Genomic DNA, 25,447 nt, shown 5'->3' on the forward strand with positions numbered 1-25,447 from the left:
TCGCCTGCCGCTGCGACATCCTCCGCTGACATCAGCCCGCGCCGCCATATTGAAAGAGAAGCAGCCGCCGCCAGCTCGGCCGCCGCAGGAGGGGGGACGCCGGCCCTCACTACCTCCGCCTCTCCTGCCGCGGCCGAGTCCTGCTCCCCATGATTCTCTTTGGCTGGTCGCTGCGCCAGTGTGGATAGGGCGGAGGCAGGAGTGGCTCCCGTCCCTTCTCCTCCCCTCCCGAACTGTTTCCAAACCCCTTTCCCTGCGGCGGGCCTTTGCCCTCTCGCCGCCTCCAGCCATGACTTCCCTGACCCAGCGCAGCTCCGGCCTCGTGCAGCGCCGGACTGAGGCCTCCCGCAGCGCCACCGCTGACAAGGAGCGGGGGGCGGGAGGTGGCCCGGAGGATGAAGGCCGCCGGGACGAGCCCGGCGACGACGAGAAGGGCGACTCCAAGGAAACGCGGCTCACCCTCATGGAAGAGGTGTTGCTCCTGGGTCTCAAGGACCGTGAGGTGCGGCTGGGGCCGGGGCCGTGGGCGGCGGGGCTGGGGTAGGCCGAGGTGAACGGCGCTAGGCAGAGGGTGGCTGAGGAGTCCCAGTGGTGCTGGGGGTCCCTGGAGAGGGGGTGTCTGAGGGGACATCGGTTATTCGGGGTCTTTGATGGGGAAGGGGAGCCTAAGTGGCACTAGGGTGCGGGTGGGGTGGGGGCAAGGACGCTGCTGGGAGAGTGTTGCTGTAGGTTTAGGGCAGAGGCGTTGCTGGAGACAAGGACTGTGATGTTGCTAGGGGTAGGGGCGCATGCTGGAACAGGCTCGGGATTTTGGAGGAGGTGGGGAGGGTGCTTGTATGTTGGGTGAGAGGGAATCTGGTGGAGATTTCAGATCGCCTTTTGGATGCAGGGTTTGCAGAGGGGCTCTAATGTTCGTAGCGTCTCGAGGAAGGCAGCATAGAGGTTGGGGGAAGACGTGGACCTGGAGCCTTTGACAGTGTTGGTGGTTGACTTGGAGGCCCTGATTAGACCTGTGATATTTATACTCCTATACTTGCCCATAGCTCTAACGTGGGAGACTTGTCTACTCTGATGTATTTTGTCAGACACAACTGTATGGTACTTATGGGGTTCTCGGGTGCTTTAGGATGCTTGCTAGCCCTTTTTAATAAGACTTTCCAGACTAATGCATGTTAAAAACATCTTAAACTTTGGGGAGATACATTTGACAAAAATGAGCCTTGAATAATGAGAAGTATGTAAAAATGAGGAAATGACATTATTATGTAATTCTGTGTTTTTACTGAATTTATAGCTTAATTGGGTTTTATCATACTGTGAATAACAGTCATTGAGGAAGGTATACTTCTACCAGTGTGCTGGATTTTTTGTTTCATTTGAAAGAGGTAATCGATACAAAAAGTACGCATACTGTAGAGAGTCAGTCCTGTCAGTTTAGTTTGATGTGTTGTATGGTGAAGCATAATATGCCTTTATTTTAGATATGAGTTATAATATAAATTTAATTAAGAAACTTGTTGGGTGGGTTTTTTTTTTTGTGATAAGTAGACTAATGAAGCCAGTTCATTGATTTGAGTGTGTGTTGGTTTTGTTTAGTGAAGGGGGGCTACAGTGGCAGCTTCTGCAAGAAGCTGCTAGAAGTTTCCCCTTTGTCCAGTGGACTTGGCCGGGCCTAGGGTAGAATCATAGAATGGTTAGGGTTGGAAGGGACCTTCAAAGGTCATCTAGTCCAACCCCCCTGCAAGGAGCAGGGACATCCCCAACTAGATCAGGTTGCTCAGAGCCTCATCCAACCTGGCCTTGAACGTTTCCAGGGATGGGGCCTCCACCACCTTTCTGGGCAACCTGTTCCAGTGTTCTATAACTCGCATCATAAAAACTTTTTTCCTAATTTCTTATCTAAATCTACCCCCCTCTATTTTAAAACCATTACTCCTTGTCTTATTGCAACAGGCCCTACTAAACAGCCTCACTAAACAGCAGTGGGGTAGACCCACTGCTGGCCAGGGCCAAGCCAGTTGTTGGCAGAATGTTGCTTGATAATGCCTCTGCAATAACGTATTTAAGAAGGGGAAAAAAATTTAAAAAATTAAAAAAAAAGAAGATGTGAAGAAGCTGAAGCGGGGGCAGAGAGGGGCATGAGCCTTTGTGGCTCTCACCCTCCCACTGGGCAGCCATCTAGGTCCAACTCAACTCAGCCCGGCCACAAGAAGTGAAGAGAAACTTTTTTATTTCAATCTCAGCTTGTGTATTTTGGGTCATATTCTTGTAATCCTTTTTTTTTTTTCAAATGGACTTCGCCATGGCATACTAATAAAGTCAGTAGATGTTCACAGTGTTGTGTTCTTCCAACCTGTTGAATCTGAAGACTTATGCATATGCACGTTTCTCTTTCTACACACCTGAATAGTTACAGGAAAGTAAGTTAGGTGTGACAAGACAGATATCTGGCAGGATTGCGTAGGAGGTCTTGCGTTGAGGAAAGTGGGGTAGATGTGTGATCTTTTAACCCCCCCCCCATGATTGTGTGCTAAATCTTCTCAATTTGTGGACGTTAGACTGTAAAGATTTCAAGGCAGGGAATGTTCTGTCTGCCTAGAAAGAATATGCAGTGCAAGTATTCCTAGTATATCAAAAGTTAATAATTAACACTGGGTTTAAAAATCCAGCTTTGCACTGGTGTGTGCATCAAAATTTTAAATCATCTCACTTTTTAAGTGCAGCAGTGACGCACACTGCAGATAATCTAATATTTTTTGTTTGGAAAAAGGAACTAAGTGATGATAGTGACACAGATATTCATGACTGCCTTGAGATTTGTCAGTTGAGACATCAGACAAAAATAATGATATATAATGTCGTCTCTAGGGTAGGGGGCTTATGTACTGCAGCATGCACAATTTTTGAGCTTTGTTAGACATGAATCGCTAAGGTTTGTATTTTGGTTTTCTGTCTGCTTGTACCCTTCTTTCTTATGCTATGTAAACCACTTTGTCTCCGTGGTTTTTCCCCTTTTAAAACTGAAAATAAGACTATAGATTCACTTTCAAAGATGGTGGTGGTGGGTGGTTGTTTGTTCTCTGTTGTTCTAATAAGTAAGCAAAACTTAGGTACTTTATGCATCTGGAAATGCATTTTATAAAGTTTTTGCTTCCAATAGAATTGATTTTTCCATTACGTTTGTGTGAGATTTTGTCATGACGGCAAGCAGCGAAAAGCAATATAGGCTCTGTAAAGTATAGTTGTGTGAGTGTAGGGGAAAGGCAAAGGCAGGGAAGGGAGCTTTAAGCTCAATTAAAAGCCAGTAAATTTAAAACTGATAACGTCCTTCCTTTTTATTGCAACAGGATAAAATAATTTAGTGTTGAGTTTTAAGTAAAGAAATAAAATAAAGGAGTTTGAATTGGCCTAAGAGTATTTCCCTAAAAATAGCTTATTTCTCAGAAAAGTCACTGATAACTGCATGATAACTTAGCTTTCAGGGATTTGGGGGTAATTTTATTTCTAAGATTAAACACTGGTGGATATGACTTAGCACTATGTAAATTGTGTTTAAAAAAAAAAACAAAAACAAAAAAACAAACCTCACATGTAAGGAGCTACCATTTATAAATTTTAAGTGTAGATGGCAGAACCTTTAGTTATAGGAGAGAGTTTTTTCAGGAATATTCAGAAAGTGATGGATTGAGTTTAGTGTTTCTAGGAGATTTTTAGATAGTTATGTGAATCCTGCTTTCAGGATAGTGCAGTGATTGTAACAACCACAGCAAAACTTTTGAGTTGTTGCCTGGCTATTGCTGCAGTATGGGTTCAGTGATGGGAATGTTGAGCTGCCCTAAAACACAACACACCTCAATCCCATTCTTAATGCTTGAACACAATTAACTGCATTTACGTGTGCTTCCTGGACGTGGTATTTTTCTTTTCCTTCCCATTTGACCTAATTAAAATTAGTTTATATATATGGACTGGTTGCTCTTTTTTCCACCAATGGTTCCTCTTCCATTTGTATCTTCTGTGTATATGTAACTATTTCTGTATTTCAAGGTCAAGATAGGTTTTAAGGGGTATGTACTGTAGTATGTGCATGCTTGCATAACATGACATGCAATATCCTTGGAGGCACAGGTAATATACTGGTACAAAAGGAGCATCACAAGAACACCTACAACTTATTTGGAAACCCTTCAGAAACATGATTGGGAAAGAGAATCCTGTTAATCCATTTAGAATATAGCAATAGCCTGTTGCTATAGGAATAAAAAATACCAAAATAAAATACTGTATTAGGTTATACAGTATTAGGACTTTAATGAGATCTGGAAAGTCGGACAGTGTCCTTGGTCTCATTAACAATAACTTGTATCATCAGGGTGTTTTTATCAATGTTCTTGGCATCTGAAATCCAAAATGCACTAGCTACTGAGAGGAAAATTAACTCCATCCCTGCCAAAACCAGGACATTTGGGCTAAACCACCACAGGTGAAATAGGAATTTTGAAAATGTTCAAAATATCGGTGGCACTTTCCCTGATTTTAAGATTTGGCACTGTGAAATTCATGTTATGATGTAGAAGTCTGGGAATTTTTGCCTGTGTTAACAAATGACCGAGTTTTCAATAGTCTTCATATCTTTTCAGTCTTTTTTTTTTTTTTTTGTCTCCTCCCCTTCCTCACTTCCCCCCCACCCCCTTCCTCCCCCAAAAAAGTTTCAGCAACAGCCTGAATATCAATGGATGTCAACTCAAAAGCTCCCAAGTTTTGCTGGAAAATTTCTGAGACAAATTAGTGAAACATGAAGAGGCATCTACTGGGAATTTGCATTTCTGTTGAAGAATGATGTATGAATGTGGTGAAACCTTGACAAAAGCGTGCTTTTTCTCAAATCATAGAATCATTTAGATTGGAAAAGACCCGTAAGATCGAGTCCAAGTGTAAACCTCACACTGCCAAGTCCACCACTAAACCATATCCCTAAGTGCCACGTCTACACATCTTTTAGAATACCTCCAGGGATGGTGACTCAACCACTTTCCTGGCCAAAATGTTCAGGGCCTAATAACAACAAAGTATGTAAGGTCTGTGATAAAAAATTTTCTTTCATAGTTGCCTACCTTTTTGGTCCTTTTTTTATTTCACGTCCATACATAAATTACAGATTAGCAGAAGATAGGAGGTGTGGGAGGAGGAGTACCCAAATTCTGTGTGCTATAGGATGCAGTAAAGTGCCTCTTTACTGTGTTGCCGAGTAAATCTTGCTTTTGGGCTCTTTGGAGGATAACATGCTGATTTGGAAGCAGCACTTTGGACACAAGTTGACTTTGTGTTGAAATGGTGTTTGTATTTAATGGTTGTGCATTCAGCTACTATGGTTATCCTTGCTATTACAACATGGCTAATCTGTAATCTATATTATTTATTCATGGATAACTTTGAGTGTAGTGTAGTCCTTTCTTTCATGTCAAACTGTCTAGTGTAGGACAAAGGCAAAAACATTGTTAAAGCATTTCTAGTGATACTTCTCAATTTTTCTTAGTGCTCTTAAAAAAACAAAACTGTAACTCTTTTTCCTCTCCTGTAGCAAGCTGTTTTTATTAAAAATTTTCCATGAAGTATGTATGAGAAAGTATTGCTGTTAATTGCTAGAAGGGAAGTAATCATGTGTCACGGTTTAACCCCAGTTGGCAACTAAGCACCACACAGCTGCTCGCTCACTCCCCACACAATGGGATGGAGGGGAGAATCAGAAGGGTGAAAGTGAGGAAACTTGTGCATTGAGATAAAGTCAATTTAATAGGTAAAGCAAAAGCCACACACCCAAGCAAAGCAAAACAAGGAATTCATTCACTACTTCTCATCAGCAGGCAGATGTTCAGCATCATCTCCAGGAAAGCAGGGCTCCATCATGTATAATGGTTACTTGGGAAGACAAAATACCATAACTCCGAACATCCACCCCTTCCTCCTTCCCCCAGCTTTATATGTTGAACATGATGTCATATGGAATGGAATATCCCTTTGGTCAGTTGGGGTCAGCTGTCCCCCGTCCCAACTTCTTGTGCACCCCCAGCCTACTTTGCTGGTGGGGTGGTGTGAGAAGCAGCAAAGGCCTTGACTCTGTGTAAGCACTGCTCAGCAATAACTAAAACATCCCTGTGTTATCAACACTGTTTTCAGCACAAATGCAAAACATAGCCCCATACTAGCTACTGTGAAGGAAATTATCTCGGCCAAAACCAGCATAATAAGGAACTGAAAACTAACATTTTACGCTAAAGAAAGTGATATTACTTCAGGTGTTCTTTGATAATAAAATAATTCAAGTACTGTAGCATTTATCTTAATTAAAATCATAGAATAATTAGGGTTGGAAGGGACCTTCAAAGGTCATCTAGTCCAACCCCCCTGCAAGGAGCAGGGACATCTCCAACTAGATCAGGTTGCTCAGAGCCTCATCCAGCCTGGCCTTGAATGTTTCCAGGGATGGGGCTTCCACCACCTTTCTGGGCAACCTGTTCCAGTGTTCTATAACTCTCATTGTAAAAAAATTTTTTCCTAATATCTAATCTGAATCTTACCTCTCTCTATTTTAAAACCATTACCCCTCATCCTGTCACAACAGGCCCTGCTGAAGAGTTTTTCCCTTTCTTATAAGCCCCCTTTAGGTACTGGAAGGCTGCTGTAAGGTCTCCCCAGAGCCTCCTCTTCTCCAGGCTGAACAACCCCAACTCTCTCAGCCTTTCTTCATAGGAGAGGTATTCCAGCCCTTGTTTTTGTGACTCTCCTCTGCACCCCCTCCAGCAGATCCATGTCTTTCCTGTACTGAGGACTCCAGAACTGGACACAGTACTCCAGGTGGGGTCTCACCAGGGCAGAGTAGAGGGGCAGAATCGCTTCCCTCGACCTGCTGGCCATGCTTCTTTTGATGCAGCCCAGGATGCTGTTGGCTTTCTGGGCTGTGAGTGCACGTTGCCGGCTCACGTCCAGTTTTTCATCCAGTGGAGGATGGGGAAGTAAGCTCCCCAGTTTGAAATAACACAGTGCTTTACGTAGTGTTTTAAATTGTGACAACTGTAGAAGAAAAGGTAGGAGAGAGGGACAGTTGTTGTATTTGGGGGCAGATATAGTATATTTATAAGCCCAGAGGAGTGAATTGTAGTTTTAATATGGCCTAGTTAGTCAAAGTCAGTGAAACTTCCACCTATTCTTTAGTCAGACAATATTAGACTTGCTTTGTCTGTGTTAGAAGGACTGTAAGACTGTTTTTAAGACTAGTGTACTGGGTCTGGCTGGAGTAGAGTTAATTTTCTTCATAGCAGTTGGTATGGTGCTAGCTTTTAGATTTTTAGATTTTTTTTTTTTTAACCAAAACAATGTTGGTAACACAAAACAGTGTTGATAACACACCCATGTTTTAACTGTTGCTGAACAGTGCACGGTGTCAAGGCCACCTCTGTTTCTCACTCTGCTTGCCCCCAACGTGTAGGCTCAAGGTATGCAAGAAGCTGGGAGGAGGGACAGCCAAGACAGCTGACCCCAGCTGACCAAAGGGATATATGCTGTATAGTGTCATGGTCAGCAATAAAAAGCGGGGAGGGGGTTGGTACGTGGTCATTGCTTGAGGACTGGCTGAGCATCAGTCTGCATGTGGGAGGTGGTGAGTGAATGTCTTTGCATCACATGGTTGGTTTTTTTGGGTTTTGGTTTTTTTTTTTTTTTTTCACTCTTCTTCTTCCTATTCTCTCCCCCCATCTTGCTGGAGGGGGGATTAGGGGAGCAGTTGTGTGGAGCTTAGCTGCCAGCCAGGGTCAACTCACCACTAGGAGACACTAAATGTGTGCAAGGTTTGTGTTGTAAGTTTCTGGTTGTTGTATCTAGGCAGGATGTGAGCTATTTTTCTGATCCTGCTATATTTGCTTACTGCTGTGGGAAGCCTTGGGGTTTTTTTTGAGCTAAATATCTGATGTGGAGGATTTAAGCACCAGTTTTAATTAAACATTTTTTTCAAATAAATGTCAGATTTTATGCTCAGTGACAATAGCTGGTAGTGTAGAAATCAATTTGTGGATTATGGAACAAATTAACTGCATTTTTTATTTTGCACAAAGTATGGAGAATACAGATTGGACCCTGATGGAAGGTATCTTTGCAAGAACCACACATATATTTGAAGTCATTATCTGCACGTGTATGCACTTAATCATGGTGAAAGTTAGGCTCAAAGTTTGTCTTTTCATTCCTAAATGAACAGTCTCTCTCTTAAGTGTTTATTTGTTCAGGGATCTCTTAAGGGTTCAGCATTGTGTATGTGTTAGTTGCCTCCTCTAAGTTTTTTTTATTAACTTCATTTTAATGAAGAGATGCATCTCTGTTATGTATGTATGTATGTGTACGTGCTTGAAAAGCTGGACATTAGCATTTGGCTTGTGGTGGGTTGACCCTGGCTGGCTGCCAGGTGCTTACCAAGCCACTCTGTCACTCCCCCTCCTCAGCTGGACAGAGGAGAGAAAATATAATGAAAGACTCATGGGTTGAGATAAGGACAGGGAGATCACTCAGCAGTTACTGCCGTGGTCAAAACAGACTCACCTTGAGGAAATTAATTTAATTTATTACCAATCAAAATCAGAGTAGGGTAACGAGAAAGAAGAACAAATCTTAAAACACCTTCCCCCCATCCCTCCCTTCTTCCTGGGCTCAACTTCACTCCCAACTTTTCTACCTCATCCTCCTGAGCCACGCAGGGGGACAGGTAATGGAGATTGCAGTCAGTTCATCATACATTGTCTCTGCTGCTCCTTCCTCCTCACACTCTTCTCCTGCTCCAGCGTGGAGTCCCTTCCACAGGAGACAGTTCTTCACGAACTGCTCCAGTATGGATCCTTCCCATGGGGTGTAGTCCTTCATGAACGGACTGCTCCAGTGTGGGTCCACCGCAGGGTCACAGGTCCTGCCAGAAGACCTGCTCCAGTGTGGGCTCCTCTCCACAGGGTCACAGGTCCTGCCAGGAGCCTGCTCCAGCATGGGCTCTCCAAGGGGTCACAGTCTCCTTCTGGTGCATCCATGTGCTCTGGTGTGGAGTCCTCCACGGGCTGCAGGTGGATCTCTGCTCCACTGTGGACCTCCACGGACTGCAGGGGGATAACCTGCTTCACCATGGTCTTCACCACGGGCTGCAGGGGAATCTCTGCCAGGAGCCGCATTACTCCTCCCCCTCCTTCTTCACTGACCTTGGCATCCGCAGCCATTCCTCTCACAAGAAATTCTTCACAGTCAGGCTCAGGCAGATGCCTCTCAGGTTCTCTTCACATCTCCTCTCTGCACTTCTTGCAGCCAGGCTGGGCCAAGTCGGGCCCAGATGACCACCTGGCAGGAAGCCAGAGGATGAGGGTCACAAGGCCCACAAGGCCCGTGCCTCCCCCTCTCTGCCCCTGCTCCAGCTTCTTCATATCTTCTTTTTAAAATTATTTTTCCCCTTCTTAAATACATTATCACAGAGAGGTTATCAGTGAACATTCTGCCACCAATTGACTCAGCCCTGGCCAGCTGAGTCTGCCCTAGGCCCGGTCCAGTCCACCGGACAAAGGGGAAACTTCTAGCAGCTTCTTGCAGAAGCTGCCACCATAACACCCCCCCCAACACCCAACAAAACTAACACACTTCCCCAGCTATTTTTCTGTAGATCAAAAAATTGTTACTTCAGACAGGAACGCCTTGACTAAAAAAGTGAGGGTTCTGTCACAATTGTAATCAAATCCATTATGAAATACAACTCACCACAGCCCATATTTTGAAATAAATTGTCTCTGCCTGTCTTTTTTTTTTTTTTTTTTTTTTTTTTTTTTTGCAGTAGGTTTCAAATGGATGACATATGATGATTTTGGATTATTATGTTCTGTCTATGCTTTGTACTGGCTAACAATAGGATAGTAGACACCTCTGAAAGAACTTGCTGTTGCATCAGAGAATCAGAAAGGGATGCTATTGCTGTCCCGTCTGATTTAAATAATGTAACTTCAAATTTATAATGATTAGGGTAATCATTGCAGAGGTCCAAAATGAGGAGCTCAAGGTAGTGATGCATATCCTGCATGATACCTTAAGCATTATGTCCTTTGTGTTTTCTGAGCAGATTGTGCTCATAAATGGCTTCAGTATAGATGGTGTCCCAAAACGATGCGCAAAGAGCCAATCCACACACAGAGTGGAGGTATTTTCTTTTATTGCATACATGCACAGGTATGGGTGCCTGTCCCAAGACAGCACACACCAAATCTCCAAATCACCTTTTATTTATACACAAAACATTAACATATTCAACTTTCTAATACAACCTTCAGTTCTATTTTTACTGGTTCTACTGCCTTTGACCATCCAGGTATTCCATGTGCCCACACGATAGGAATCACAGCATCCTCTACTTCACCTGGAATGCTAGATATTATATTATCAGTAAAGTAAACAACGGCTTCTTCTAGTTTTGATGGGCCTACATTAATAGATATTTCTCCTTTTTCAAGCTTGATCTCTGTTTCTAATTTTTCCAATAAGTCTCTTCCCAATTATGCCTTAGGTGAATTTGGTAGATATAAAATTGGTGTGTTACCCAATGTTTTCCTAACTTAATTAGGTTAAAGAATGGACAGCTTTCCCCAGCCCCTGTGGCACCAATAACCATCATTGTTTCTTGACTAAGCGATCCTTCTGAAGTGTTGTCGTAGTTCAGCCCCGATCGGGACCAGACTACGCAGTCTCTCTCTCGCTCCCCCCACCCTCCGAGAGAATAGGGGGAGATGATATAAGAAAAACAGCTCAAGGTTTGAGATAAGGACGGGGAGAAATCCTTAAAGTTACCGTCATGGCCAAAACAGACTCGACTTGGGGAAAACTATTCATTTATTACTACAAACAACAGGATAATGAGACAGGGAACAAGATAACCTCCCTCCACCCCTCCCTCTTCCCAAGCTTAACATTATCTCTACTACCTTCTCCCCCCCCCAAGCAGCACAGTAGGGAAGAGGGAATGGGGGTTGTGGTCAGTTCATCACGCATTGTTTTACGACGCTGTTTCATGGTCAGGGGAAGAACTCCTCACATTCCTCCCTTGCTCTGTTGTGGGGTCCCACCCACAGGCTACAGTCCTTCCTGAAACTGCTCTGGCATGGGTCATCTCTTCCACGGAGTGCAGTCTTTCCAGAACTGCTGTCCCAGCGGGCCCTCCACGGGCCACAGCTGCCTTCAGGCATCCACCTCCCCCGGTGTGGGGTCCTTCACGGGCTCCAAGTGGATCTCTGCTCCTCCGTGGACCTCCATGGGCTGCAGGGGGACAACCTGCTCCACCATGGTCATCACCACAGGCTGCAGAGGAATCTTGGCCAGGAGCCGCATTACTCCTCCCCCTCCTTCTTCACTGACCTTGGCTTCTTCACATCTTCTCTTCTCTTTTTTTTTTTCTGTTTTCCCCTTCTTAAATACTTTATGGCAGAGGTGTTATCACGGAACATTCTGCTACCAATTGGCTCGGCCTTGGCCAGCAGCAGGTCCGCCCTAGGCCCGGTCGAGTCCACTGAACAAAGGGGAGCGACTTCTAGCAGTTTCCTACAGAAGCTACCACCTTAGGCCCCCCTCACTAAACAAAACCACAACAAGTGTTTAGCACAGAATAAGATGCTCCAGTACTAACTAAAGTAGTATCACAGATACAAACAGCCAATACAACACACAAGCAATAATTATTAATAACGCGTTAACCATTTACCTAATGGAGATTTCCATTATCAAATTTGCCAGATGGGAAATTTGCCAGTACCAAAGTCTTCTGGGTAACTGAATCACCCGAGGGTCCACCAATTTGTTTCCAGTGTTCCAAAATGCAACCCAATGGGGATTTTTCGGGATCCCCCTTTGGAGGCAGTGGTACCCGTGATCCTGACCTCCATTCAAATACGATGTTTGGACAACCAAACAAACCTCTATCCACTGCACAGAATGTCTCCTGTGACTAATGTGGATAGGCAAACAAGTTTAAAGAATACCTTTCAGAAAATAAATCAGGGGTCTTACCAGTGTCCCGAGTCAGTCCCGGGATCTCTGGTTCCTTCTCAGGAAAGGTTCCTGACACCGGCATGAAGGTCCCAGAGGCTCCCCAGATCCACGGGAAACACGGCAGAGTGTCCCTGTTCAGGTGCCAAAATGTTACCTTAAAGTCGGTCAAAAGAAACTCTCATTTTGGAGATTTAGAGAGCAGGCATTCTTTATTGCGGCGCTGGATGCGTGGGGGATAGTTCCTCCTAGCGTGCATGCCGAATGTGGTTTCAGTCAAAGTTTATTTTGTCCTGTTACATACATATGTAATAAGTTTTCTGAGAAATCATTAGTATATTCATTCCATTTCCTGGAACTGTTTAGCATATTTAAGTGTCCTTTGCGCATGTGTAGTGAAATGGGTCTGTGGTCCTCTGGGGGTTTTGTCTTGACTCATCGCTTTGCTTGTATGTTTCTTAAGCTCCTTATCTTGGTTTCAGCTAGTGTCTGCTGGTTTATCTGTACTCCTTCGGGGTGTGCCAGGCACAGTTGTGAAAATCTTATCTCTGCACCTCCTGGAGCATCCCTAAAGGAATTTTGTTTTCTAAATTTTACGACTGTGCTGTTCCTTTTCTCAAGGTTAGTTTACATTTTCACACACTGTTATAGTGATTACAATTGGACCACATCATCCATTAGCTTGGAGCCAACTCTATCAATTTGTTCTTTCGGTCTGGTATCAATCTCTCATTTTCTTCAAGGGTGATGGGTTCTGGCCATGGCTGTACATTCCAAAGGTTACAGTGACCTATTCTATTATAAAAAAAAAAGTTAATGAAACATTTTACTTACAATTTCATTTTGCTTGCAAGATAATGTTAAGCCTTGGAAGAAGGAGAGGTGCAGGGAAGTTATCTTGTTCTCTTTCTCATTATCCTGCTTTGGTTTTAAGAATAACCAAATAGTTTTCCCCAAGTCGAGTCTGTTTTGCCCATAACGGCAACTTTAAGGATTTCTCCCTGTCCTTATCTCAAACCTTGAGCCTTTTTCCCTATATTATCTCCCCCTGTTCCCTTGGAGGGTGGGGGGAGTGAGAGAGAGACTGCGTAGTCTGGCCCCGAGTGGGGCTAAACTACGACAATGCCTTTTATAAAATAAGAATTTGTAATTTCCTGAGGACAGGAATTCAGGGTTTCGGGTAACTGGTGATGTTTCTCCTTCAGAAGGTTCCACTTTGGTTTATTTCAGTTTGGTTACAGTAGATCTTTTGTTTTGCTTTTAAGTAGAGGGTGCTAGATGAGGGTTTAAGGAGTACTATTAAGTCAAAATATAAAATGAAAAGGCATTTAGAAAGAGAAGTTTAGACTGGGTAGTGTTACATGCATTATCTCAGAGAAGCTCTGCTGTTGTGATTCTTCATAAATGTAAATTGAATCTGAGTCAGGGCCAAGACTTTGACCTAACACTGACCTCTAATACTGAATACAAGTCTGTGTGGGTCTGAGGATGGGCCTGAGGGACCTGTTGTTGCTAATGTCACTGAAATCGGGAATCAAACTCCTTAACACCAATGTAGCATTAAGAAGCAGGCATTCTTTATTGCGGCGCCGGATGCGCAGGGGATCCTTCCACCTAGCGTGCATGCCGGTCTGGAAATCTGGACAGAATATATTTAGTGATTTCATGCATAATCATTAATAACTTCCGAAGCAGTAATACATAATCATCAGATTTCCTAATAATCATTATAATGTTCCCCACCCACTTGCGCAATGCTCAGTTTTTTGAGTTTAGGTTCTTCTGGTGGTCTTGGGGGTCGTTGGAGCGCCCCCTCCTCGAATATGCTGGTCGAACCCCTCCTTAAAATCTCCATATATGGTCTTGAGAGCAGGTCGCATTGCTCCTTGATTTTCTGGCTCCAAAGTGATGGCTCAGGGCCTGTTTTCACAGCTGGTGTTTGAGGCCTACCTTTGTTCTACCACCTTTCTTAATTACCCCAGACATGCTAGGCTAACTTCTAACAAACGAGATGTTGTAGCAGTTCTAAGACTCCCTGTTCCCTCTAAGGACACACAGATTTCATATAAAATGTAACCTATGTGACTACAGTTTTATAGTTAGCAAGAATCACCTGATATTGATATTTAATTTTCAAAAATCATATTATCCTAAAATGATATTGATTAAGCATTTTATGTTATATAACACTAAAATAAATATTTTATTTTATGGTGAGCAGGTGTTCTGGTTTTGTTTAGTGAGGGGGGGCTGAGCTACGACAGCAGGCTATTGTAACCTTCAGTTATCTTTTCAGACTATTACATGGCTTTATGATGATTTTTTAAAAGACTGATTTAAAGCTGATTTCTATTTGCCATGACTCTGTGGTCTGCAAAGTAATCTGTAATAGTTTGAGACTCATTGGATTAGATCAGGGAATGCATTGGCAGCCACAGTCTATGTTGTGCCATAGAAGGTTCTGTAAACAGATGGCCTTAACAAGTAAGTTAAACACATCATTTGTTTTATTACCATGTGTGTATCTTGAAGCCTCAGGGTTGGAAATCTGCAAGTGCTTCTTTTCTCTTCCTTTTTTTTTTGAATCTGAGATTTTAACGGATTTTTCACTCTTCCCCACCCTTTTCTGGTCTGTGCCAGGTATAGTAGAACTGCTGTTCTCCTATTAGGAGTTAACAGGAAATTAGAGATAGAATGTGTATTTCTGTAATGGGAAGAGATTTTTAGTAACTCTTATGGGTAAATCAAATAAAGTATTCTGAAGTAAAACATTACATGGTCTCATATAAGTATTTTGTCTTCATTTTATGAAGGAAGTTTTTTTTTTAACCTTCACTCTGTAATCCGTTAAAGAGACTTTCTCAGTCAATATTTTGAGGTGTGTATCGTCTATACGTGTGAAATGGCATCTGCAATTTAACTGTAGTTTTTGCACTGCTACTGCTGAGTGGCTTTAATGTACACTTAGGATAGAGAAAAATATGGGCTTTTTTTTTTTTTTTAAATTAATATAATTAGCTTGACAATTGCCTGGAAGCTGAGTAGAACAATGTAAGAGGTAACTGAATGACTGCTCAGTTGAAGGTTGGCTGTTTTGTGCTTAAGTGAAATGATTTTGAAGTTTCGTAGACATTCTTAAAGCAGCATTGATTGTGTAGAAATTGCTAACAGATTTGGCACTAATCTTTGCCAAATACCTTCAGGCGGTCTAGTCATGTTAGAATCTTCTCATTCTGATTGTTTACATACTTAGTAAATTATAGTAGTCATTGCTGCAGTGCCTTTTGGGTTCAGAGATGGAGAAAGTGTTCTTACCTGTCTTTTAAAAAACATTTTTACAAATGATCTTTGATTTGTGAAATCTCTTGAGTAACTTATGGATTTTAAATATCCAGAAATTTAAATTGAGTGTCTTGAAAAATTGGAAATCAATGTGTTATAAATGAGTTGAGTCCCAAAACAGGATTCCAATTATAGTTTCCAATTTATTGAATAGAAACAAGCAAACAGCGCTGGGTGCGCCGGGAGTCTTCGCTCCACCAAGACGCACACCCCTTTGTTTACAGTTACAGTATTTATAACCTCTCCCGGTCCCCCCATCGTGCCTGTCTCCTTTTTGGGAGCTCACAATCTACACTGCATTGGTTACTCACACCGTTCGCGGCAGGTACTGATTGGCCAAGAGCGTATCACTAGCCACTATACAGGTGTTAATTGGCTAAAAGTACAGAAGGGGCTGGTCCCATATTTGGGGTTGTTTACATGCCCGTGGCCATCAGCCCCCCAGCCCGCTTTTCCCGCCTTTTGTTCGCTCCATTGTCAAGTGTCCTTCTTATGCAAACAGCGCTGTTAAGCAGGTAAAATCCTTAATTATGTCAAACTACTAAGGCAGGAGTGAATCCTGCCAAACACATTTTTAATACCTTAAATAAACCTCCCAAAGACGTTTATAACTTGAAACAAAACTTATGGAACTATGTACATATCTTCCTGTTTCCCCTAAGCCTGTGGCTATAGAAGAACAAACAGGATAATTAAAGATTCCATATACACAGAGGGTCACATTTCACCATGCAACCCTAGTATTGCTTCACATTAACACGAATCAGGTGAACATATCTCACAAATGTGTTCTGTAGAAGTGTACTTTAATACTTCTGCAATAGCTCTTATTCTGTAATACTGAGTGCTTCAACAAAATATTTGAATAGCCACCAAATTCAGAATGCTATGGCGTTGTCAGAGCTAATGTTTATGAGTTTTCTGTCTATATAGTTTGCCTGTCTTGCTATGGCTTTGTTATAGCATAAACAGATGATCCCACTAGATTTTTCACAGATGAGGAGATAATGTTTGAGCTATTGAATTACATTAGTTCTTTGTCTATGCAGGAGTTCTTATATTTTCTAGCAATCCTTATAAATGTTTTTTTGCAAGTCCTAGGACCCTATTCTGTTTTAAGTATAGCTTTGTGAAGTTTGAGAGTCTGTTACTGAAATCCGGAATAAAACTCCTTAACAGCAATGAGAAGTTAAGAAGCAGGCACTTCTTTATTGCAGCGCTGGGCGCACGGGGGATCGCTCCACCTAGCGTGCGCACCCATTTGATCAACAGCACGGGTTAAATACACATTAATTATACATATTCATTAAATTCCAAGAAATAATACGCATAAACATAAATTTTCTGAGAAACCATTACATCATTTCCCCACCCACTCGCGTATGCCCAGTCTTTTGAGTCGAGGGTCTTTTGGTGGTCTTGGTGGTCGTCAAAACGCCCCCTCCTCAAATTCGCTGGTCAAACTCCTCCTTGAAATCTCCATATACGGTCTTGAGAAGAGGTCGCGATGCTCCTTGGTTTTCCTGGCTCCAAAGTGATGGCTCAGGGCCTATTTCTGCAGGTGGTGTTTGGGGGTGTTTGGGACTTACCATTGTATTAAAGATATGCTAGGCTAGCTTCTAACAAATGCGTATTATAATATCTCTAGGGTCCCACTCCCTCTAAGGACAAATAGATTTCGTATAAAACTTAACCTATGTGACTACAGTTCTATAGTTAGCAAGAATCACCTCATACTGATATTTAATTTTCAACATTTATGTCATGTAACATTTCCCCCCTTTGAGACTTATTTAATTTTTTCAATAAGTCTCATTTACTTATAACTAATCTCCATAATCAGTAAAACAAAAAGTATTATTAGCATTACTACTAAAATTCCTTTGATAGATTTCATTATTTTGATATGATTTTGTCTAATTCATTAAAAATGAGAGACTGTTAACTTTAAATGACATATTTCTTTAGAAATCCATTGTTTCTGTTTTGGAGGCTGTGCTTCTTGACTCTCAAATAATGAATCCAAGAATCAATATCTTCAAATTTAGGGGCTGTATATATTGCTAGAAGCACCTGATATGGTTCTTTCCATTTTTATTGAAGACTTTCTGATTCCCAAATTTTCAGGTACACGTAATCTCCTGGTTGAAATGATGAACTGGGGAATCTAAAGAAAGAGGCTCTGTGGCAGTTCTATATCCATATCAGAGTTCTTCCAAGGGATATCAAATACAATTCCATTTCATTATCCCCAGTAGCAGTCACATTTTGAACAAGGGTTAGAGTCTGATAAGATTTTCCATACATTAACATATGGACTAATTTTAGTCCTAGATCTGGATTGAATCTTGATTCTCGGAAGTGCTTAAGGAAGAGCATGAGGCCATTTTAAAGATATTTTCTGACAAATTTTACTTGTCTATTAGATTGTGGCCTTCAAGGAGTGTGTAAATTCAATTTGATTCCCAGAATTTTCCTCAATATTTGAATAATTTCAGACACAAAATGAGGACCTCTATTTGATTATATTCTTTTGGGGATTCCAAACCATGATATTATTTCTTTTAACATATTTTTAGCCACTTCTCTTGCCTATTGGTGCGACAGGAAAAAATCTTTTGGCCATATTTACTAATACCAATAGATATCTATATCCATTTTGTTGTGGCAATTCTGAAAAATCAATCTGCCAATAATTTTCAGGCAAGTTTCCCATATATATGGTTCCTGGGGGTGGTTATTTAATATTTCTCGGGTTATTCTTTAAACAAGTTTCACGCTTTTTGTTACTGATTTTATTAGCTTTATCATCCTAACACTAATCACCTGTCTTCTTAAATCACTGATCATTGCCTCTATTTCCCAATGAATTTTTCTATGCTTTTAGCTTTGATTGTGGTGAGACCACAACTTGATTTTTAGGACTAATGATCATTTTTCATATTTATTTGAATTGATTTAGCTAATTCCAAATCAACCTTACTGTAATTTGGGATTTGTTGTTCAAATTTCACTTCTTTAACTGGTATTATTGTCATGATGCCTTTTTCTGCTCTCTTCTTTGCCTTTTTATTGACTAATTTATTTCCAATATTCACTGGGAAATTCCCAAATTGGTGGGCTTTGCAGTGCATTATTGCAACTTCTTTGGGTTTCTGCACCACTTGGAGCAATTGCAGAATTTCTTCTTGGTGTTTAATGGATGTTCCTTGTGCTGTCAGCATTCCTCTTTCTTTCCATGTGGCTCCATGGGCATGTACTACTCCAAAAGCATACTTTGAATCAGTCCATATATTCACTTTTTATGTTCTGTCCATTTTAGGGCTTTTATGAGGGCTAGTTATCAATTCCGCCTTTTGTGCTGAGGTGTTCACTGAGAGCGGCTTTGCATTAATAACAGAGTTTGTTATTGTTATTGTATATCCAGCCAATCTTCTTCCATTTCTCACGAGGCTGCTTCCATCAGTACATATCTCGAATTCTGGGTCAGGTATGTTCACTCTTCTGTTACTTCTGCTGGAATAAACTTGTTTGATGGTCTGTAGACAGTCATGACTTAGAACTTCTTCTTCTATTGAACTTAAAAAGATGGCAGGATTTATTGTTGTAGTTGTTTTCGATTTGACATCATCTTGTTCCAACAGGACAATTTGATGTTTGAGCATCCTGCTTGGGGATAACCAGTGTCCTCCTTTCTGTTCCAGAACAGAAAGTACCATATGCGGTACATAAGCTGTTCTTGGGTGTCCCGTTGTCAGCTTACAAGCTTCTTAAGTCAGGAGGACAGTTGCTGCTACAGCCCATAGACAACCTGGTCATCCTTAGCTAACATTGTCCAATTGTTTGGAGAAATAACCAACCGGTCTTCTTCATTCTCCATTTTTCTGAGAAAGGATTCTTCTGAGGGCCAAATGTTGTCTTTCATGAACAAACAGTTCAAAGGGTTTGGTTAAATCGGGCAACCCTAGAGCAGGAGTGAACATCAGAGCTACCTTTACATTCTGGAATGCCTTTTGAGCTTCAGGTTCTCACACAAGGGGTCCCTCCTTCAATTCCTTTAATCCACAGGTGACACCAGCCAGCCATTCCCAGAAATGTTTGCAGCTCCTTTTGGCTCCGGCATTTGGCAAATTGCCTCTTTTCTCTCATTTCCAAGTTGTCTTTGTCCCTGTGTGATTTCAAATCCCAAATACATGACAGTCTCTTTTCCAATCTGTGCTTTCTTCTTGGAAAATCTGTTATCACTTTGGCCCAAGAAATTTAGCAGGTTAGTAGTCAAGTTGAAATATTCTTCTCTGGTTTCTGTGGCTATTAAAATATCATCTACATATTGCAACACCAGTCTTTCAGGATAAATTATTTTGCATGTTTCTAATTCCTTAGCCAATTGATTTCCAAAGATCATTGGGCTATTTTTAAATCCTTGAGGTAGCACTGCCCAGGTGAGCTGAGTCTTCTGCCCAGTTGTGGGATTTTGCAGTTCAAAGGCAAAATATGCCTGACTATTTTTGTCAAGAAGAATACAGAAAAAGGCATCCTATAAGTTCAATACAGCGAACCACTTGTGATTTTCTTTTAAAACTGTCAACAAGGATACGGGTTTGCCACTATAGGGTGAATATCTTGAACTATTAAATTTATTGCTATTAAAATCTTGTACTAACCTATATTCCTCACTTTCTGGCTTTTTCACAGGTAAAATGGGAGTATTGAATTCTGATTCACATTCGACTAATAGTCGATTTTTTTTTTTTTTTTTTTTTTTTTTTAAATTTTCAATCATTTTCTCAAGACCTCTTCTAGCTTCTAATTTTAAAGGGTACTGTTTTTGTCTTACCGGTTTGGTGCTCTCCTTTAGAAAAATCTTTACCGGTTCTGCTGCTTTTGAATGTCCGGGAACTTCGCCAGCCCACACCAAAGGGTTACTGCATTGTCCACTTCTTGAGGGATTTCATATGGCTCTGAAGTTGTCTGCAACATAAAAATTCTTGCCTCTCTGGCTTTTGATTAGGGTATATTTAATTGAATGTCACAGTTTTAAAAATTAATTTGTGCTTTCAATTTGCTCAATAAATCTCTCCCCACTAAGGCAACAGGACACTGGCATGTATAAAAATTGGCCAGTTCCCCATTTTTACCCACCTTAAAGTTAAGGATTGAATGAAAAAATTATTTTCAGCTTTCCCTGTGGCACCAATTTTGTCTACATACTTTTTACTCAATTTTCTTCTACAAGTACTTAAAATGAATAGCTCCAGTATCAAAATAGAAAATCCATGGTTTGGGTCCCCAGCTGGATTGTAACCAGGGGTTCTGCTGGGGAATTCTCCCCCAGTCCTCTTTGCACCTCTGACAAAGGCATCTGCTGTGCTGCCAGTTTTTTGTTTCTTTTTCAGAATAAGGACATTCATTTTTCCAGTGCCACCATGCTTCACACTTTGCACACTGATATTCCCAATCTCTCTCCTATTGCAGTTATTTTATCCATTCCTCTACCACACCCCGATCTCATCCCCGGTTTGTTCCCCTACTGCTTGTCAAAGTGGTAGGGGGGGCAAGGCTTGAGCCGCTCCTTGTTCTATCTGGTCTTGTCAGCTTCCAGTTCTCCCTGCAATAGGACTGAAACCCTCATAATTCAACTGTCCCACTCTACAGCTCCCACCAGGGGTTCGGTGTTCTGGCCCCTTTTTCTACTGTTTCATTTGTTAAACCTGCATCAACACTTCCAGACCACACATAAAGATAATACAGAAATTTAGCACAGCAATTTAACACATGAATTCTATGTTTTCCTCTTCAGTTCCACATTTTAAACATCACTTTCTATACTACAAGCCAGGATCTTTTCAACCTTTTTCCTTTTTTTTTTTTTTTTGTTTTTTTTTTTTTATGCCAAAACCATCGGATCCTTGGGGACGTATCTGCAATCTTTCTGCCACTTGGGATGATTTCCCAAAGTAAAGAACAAATCAACATCGGGGACCACATCTCACTTTCCTTCCCTTCTACAAGATAACATCAACTGTAAAATATTGTATCAATTTTTTTTTCTAGTTACTGGGTCTCCCCTTATATCCTCCCAATGTTTAAGAACACATCCCAGTGGAGACTTCATTAATATTTCCCCTACCATTGAGGTAGACATAGAAGATATGTGTTTTCCCATATTTTACAAAGGAGTTTTTGGTACCAAAAAGACAATAACACTGTTCTACAAACAAAGTCAATCCCGTCACCAAGAAAAGTTTAAAACCCCAAATGCAATACTGTATATCATTCAAGTCCCGTACACTGCAACACATGCATACAGCCTTAAAAAACAAAACAAAACAAAACAAAAACGCACTGAAGCAACAATTACCAGCTTGTAAATCACTTCTAAAACACCCTGGGGCCCCTTTCCAAGCTATGTACAAATCTTACCAATACTCCCCATACTCTTACTCTTAAACAATTTAGACTAAATGCCAAATACCAGATAAATGCAAATGACAATTGTCCCAAATACAAAAACCAAACAAATGCAAATGACAATTGTCCCAAATACACAAATGTCCAACCCAGCAATAGCTTTCGCTTATGACTTACGGGCAGACGCCTAGGCTTCCAAACCAAACGGGTACCCTCTGAGCCCCAACCCTGGGAAGCTTTCGCCGCGCCTTATGGGCAGGCTATCCAGACCAGACAGATTTCAAAGAAGAAGTGCCTTACCCTTTTCTCCAGGGAACGTTGCGAGGAGCTTTGTGAGTCGAGAGCGATGGGTCTCCCCGAGAATACCTCGGTGCCGGCTGGAGTTCGATCAACACTCGATCTCGTTCAGTCTCACTCGCAAGGTCCCATCTGGGTCGCCAAAACTGTTACCGAAATCCGGAATAAAACTCCTTAACAGCAATGAGAAGTTAAGAAGCAGGCACTTCTTTATTGCAGCGCTGGGCGCACGGGGGATCGCTCCACCTAGCGTGCGCACCCATTTGATCAACAGCACGGGTTAAATACACATTAATTATACATATTCATTAAATTCCAAGAAATAATACGCATAAACATAAATTTTCTGAGAAACCATTACATCATTTCCCTACCCACTCGCGCATGCCCAGTCTTTTGAGTCGAGGGTCTTTTGGTGGTCTTGGTGGTCATCAAAACGCCCCCTCCTCAAATTCGCTGGTCAAACTCCTCCTTGAAATCTCCATATACGGTCTTGAGAACAGGTCGCGATGCTCCTTGATTTTCCTGGCTCCAAAGTGATGGCTCAGGGCCTATTTCTGCAGGTGGTGTTTGGGGGTGTTTGGGACTTACCATTGTATTAAAGATATGCTAGGCTAGCTTCTAACAAATGCGTATTATAATATCTCTAGGGTCCCACTCCCTCTAAGGACAAATAGATTTCGTATAAAACTTAACCTATGTGACTACAGTTCTACAGTTAGCAAGAATCACCTCATACTGATATTTAATTTTCAACATTTATGTCATGTAACAAGTCAAGGATCTTGGAGGCAAACTGGGAAAGGACGTTGTTAGGGAATAATGTAAGTTAAAGTTTTAAGGGACGTTGGTAGGTCATTTCCACTCAGGGTCTCTTCCCTGTCCTTTCCTTTCCTGTGGACTATGTGTATGAACCCTGCCTCCTGTTGCGCTCTGCATGTCAGCATCTGTAGGAGACTGGGTCCTAGTATATGTTTACACTGCTTTGTATGCAGATCTGAGCTGGGATATTCCTACAGTAAGTAGCAAGAAGCTGCAAGAGCTTGTGCTTTGCTCAGCAAAACTAGACTCAGCATGTCTTTTGTGCACCTTTTTCTAATTATGCTGTATGCCATTTAAAGTAGATGTCAAGGAGCTTTTTGCAATGTTGAAGATAAATGTCTGCTTCTACTCTGTTTCATCTACACCAGGAAGTCTGAGTTAATTTAAAGGATGATTTAGTTAGACTGTTGTGTGCTAAACTGACCTTCTGTGAAGATTCCTTCAGTTGTCTGAGGTCTTTGCAGTAAGTGCCAAAAATGATCAGTTTATCTGCCTGAAATATCTGGAAAGATCAGTTTAATGGATTGAAAAATGTTCAGGATGACACTGACTGTTATAATTGTCGTAGTTCAGCCCCGATCGGGACCAGACTACGCAGTCTCTCTCTCGCTCCCCCCACCCTCCGAGAGAATAGGAGGAGATGATATAAGAAAAACGGCTCGAGGTTTGAGATAAGGACGGGGAGAAATCCTTAAAGTTACCGTCACGGGCAAAACAGACTCGACTTGGGGAAAACTATTCATTTATTTCTAAAATTAGCAGGAGAATGAGACAGGGAACAAGATAACCTCCCCACACCCCTCCCTCTTCCCGGGCTTAACATTATCTCTACTACCTTCCCCTCCCGAGCGGCACGGGGGGGGGGAAAAGGGAATGGGGGTCGCGGTCAGTTCATCACGCGTTGTTTTACGCCGCTGTGTCATCGTCAGGGGAAGAACTCCTCGCATTCCTCCTCTGCTCCAGCGTGGGGTCCCTCCCACGGGCCACAGTCCTTTGTGAAACTGCTCCGGCGTGGGTCATCTCTTCCACGGGGTGCAGTCCCTCTAGAACAGCTGTCCCAGCGGGCCCTCCATGGGCCACAGCCTCCTTCAGGCCTCCACCTGCTCTGGCGTGGGGTCCTCCACGGGCTGCAGGTGGATCTCTGCCCCTCCGTGGACCTCCATGGGCTGCAGGGGGAAAACCTGCTCCACCATGGTCTTCACCACAGGCTGCAGGGGAATCTTGGCCAGGAGCCGCATTACTCCTCCCCCTCCTTCTTCACTGACCTTGGCGTCTGCAGCCGTTCCTCACAACAGGCTGGCAGACGTCTCTCAGGATCCTTTTTACATCTTATTCACTTCAACTTCTCATCTCCTCTCCACTTCTTGCAGCCAGGCTGGGCCGAGTTGGGCCCAGTTGGCTGCCTGGCGAGAGGCCAGAGGGTGAGGCCTGCAAGGCCCATGAGGCTCGCGCCTCCCCCTCTCTGCCCCCCGCTCAGCTGCTTCACATCTTCTCCTTTTTCTTCTCCTGTTTTCCCCTACTTAAATACGTTATCGCAGAGGTGTTGTTATAGTTTATCTGCCCTCTTTGTCCAATTAACTGACAGAGATTGGCCAATTAAAAATTTGGTTTATTAAAGCAAGCGACCAGTAAGCAAAACAGCGCTGGGCGGCCGGGGAGTCTCCTGCTCCGCCAACGGCGCGCGCCGAGATAGCAAACCGCCCCATTCTTATACAGTAAAAACAATAAATATTTCGTTGATGCTTATACATATTCATTACCTAAACCCACCTACTCTCGCTTCGTATGTTAATTAGCTTATCAGTCCTTGCGCAAATTCTCCCAGGAATTGTGGGCGAGGGTCTTCGGGGGTCTTTTGGGAGGAAGGCCGTAGGTCTTCTTCACGGTGTACTTTTCACCTTTGCCTGGAATGTGCTGTTCCCACAAGTTGGCAGTGTCCTTATCAGTCTGAGCCGATTCGTGTCCTTCTTGAACAAGGAGATTTATGTGATGGGTGCCATCCTGTTTTCGAATCCTTGCTCCTTTTAATCACTCCCTCGAGATAATGTGAGACTGTTTCTTGCTCCAAACCAGACTTCCCCCTCCCACTAATTGCTTCTTCAAACTATATGGTTAGAAAGTTACTGGTTTTATACCCTTCATCTTTATGAGCCCCCCCCGCTCCCTCCTTTTGCAGTCCTGCATGCTGTTTTTACATAGCCAGGTGCCTGTGGCTGACCTTGTGTATTTAATGTAACTTTCTTGTGGCCGACTTTGTGTATTTCATATAACTCTCCATTGTTCTGACAAGGTTTGATGAACAAACAGCTCACAGTTTATTACAATCCCCCCTTTTTCTTTTCACTATTTTGTTCATCAAATCGCTTAAGCACCTGCTGGCTCAAAATGAGGGTCTCCTCCACCTCCGGTATTCCTCTCAGAGGTTCATGCTTGGCTCTCATAAGCATCAAATGAGCTGCTTCTAATCTGTTTTTTACAATTGTAACTACTCTATTGAATATACAGGGTCCAAAAGTTAATACCAGTATTA

At 42.4% G+C, this 25,447-nt stretch overlaps 1 protein-coding gene across 1 annotated transcript in view; it reads left to right on the top strand.

The window, feature by feature from the left end:
* Positions 1-201: 201 nt before the first annotated feature.
* LOC104476742 (Golgi phosphoprotein 3) overlaps positions 202-25,447 on the top strand; it is a 54,299-nt gene continuing 29,053 nt past the window's right edge. The window contains exon 1 of the mRNA XM_086769556.1: positions 202-502. Coding sequence (XP_086625682.1) covers positions 290-502 — 213 coding nt within the window. The 5' untranslated portion in view covers positions 202-289. The remainder of the gene's footprint in view (positions 503-25,447) is intronic.

The sequence above is a fragment of the Chlamydotis macqueenii genome, chromosome W (assembly GCF_036417535.1).
Source record: "Chlamydotis macqueenii isolate bChlMac1 chromosome W, bChlMac1.mat, whole genome shotgun sequence".
Lineage (NCBI taxonomy): Eukaryota > Metazoa > Chordata > Aves > Otidiformes > Otididae > Chlamydotis > Chlamydotis macqueenii.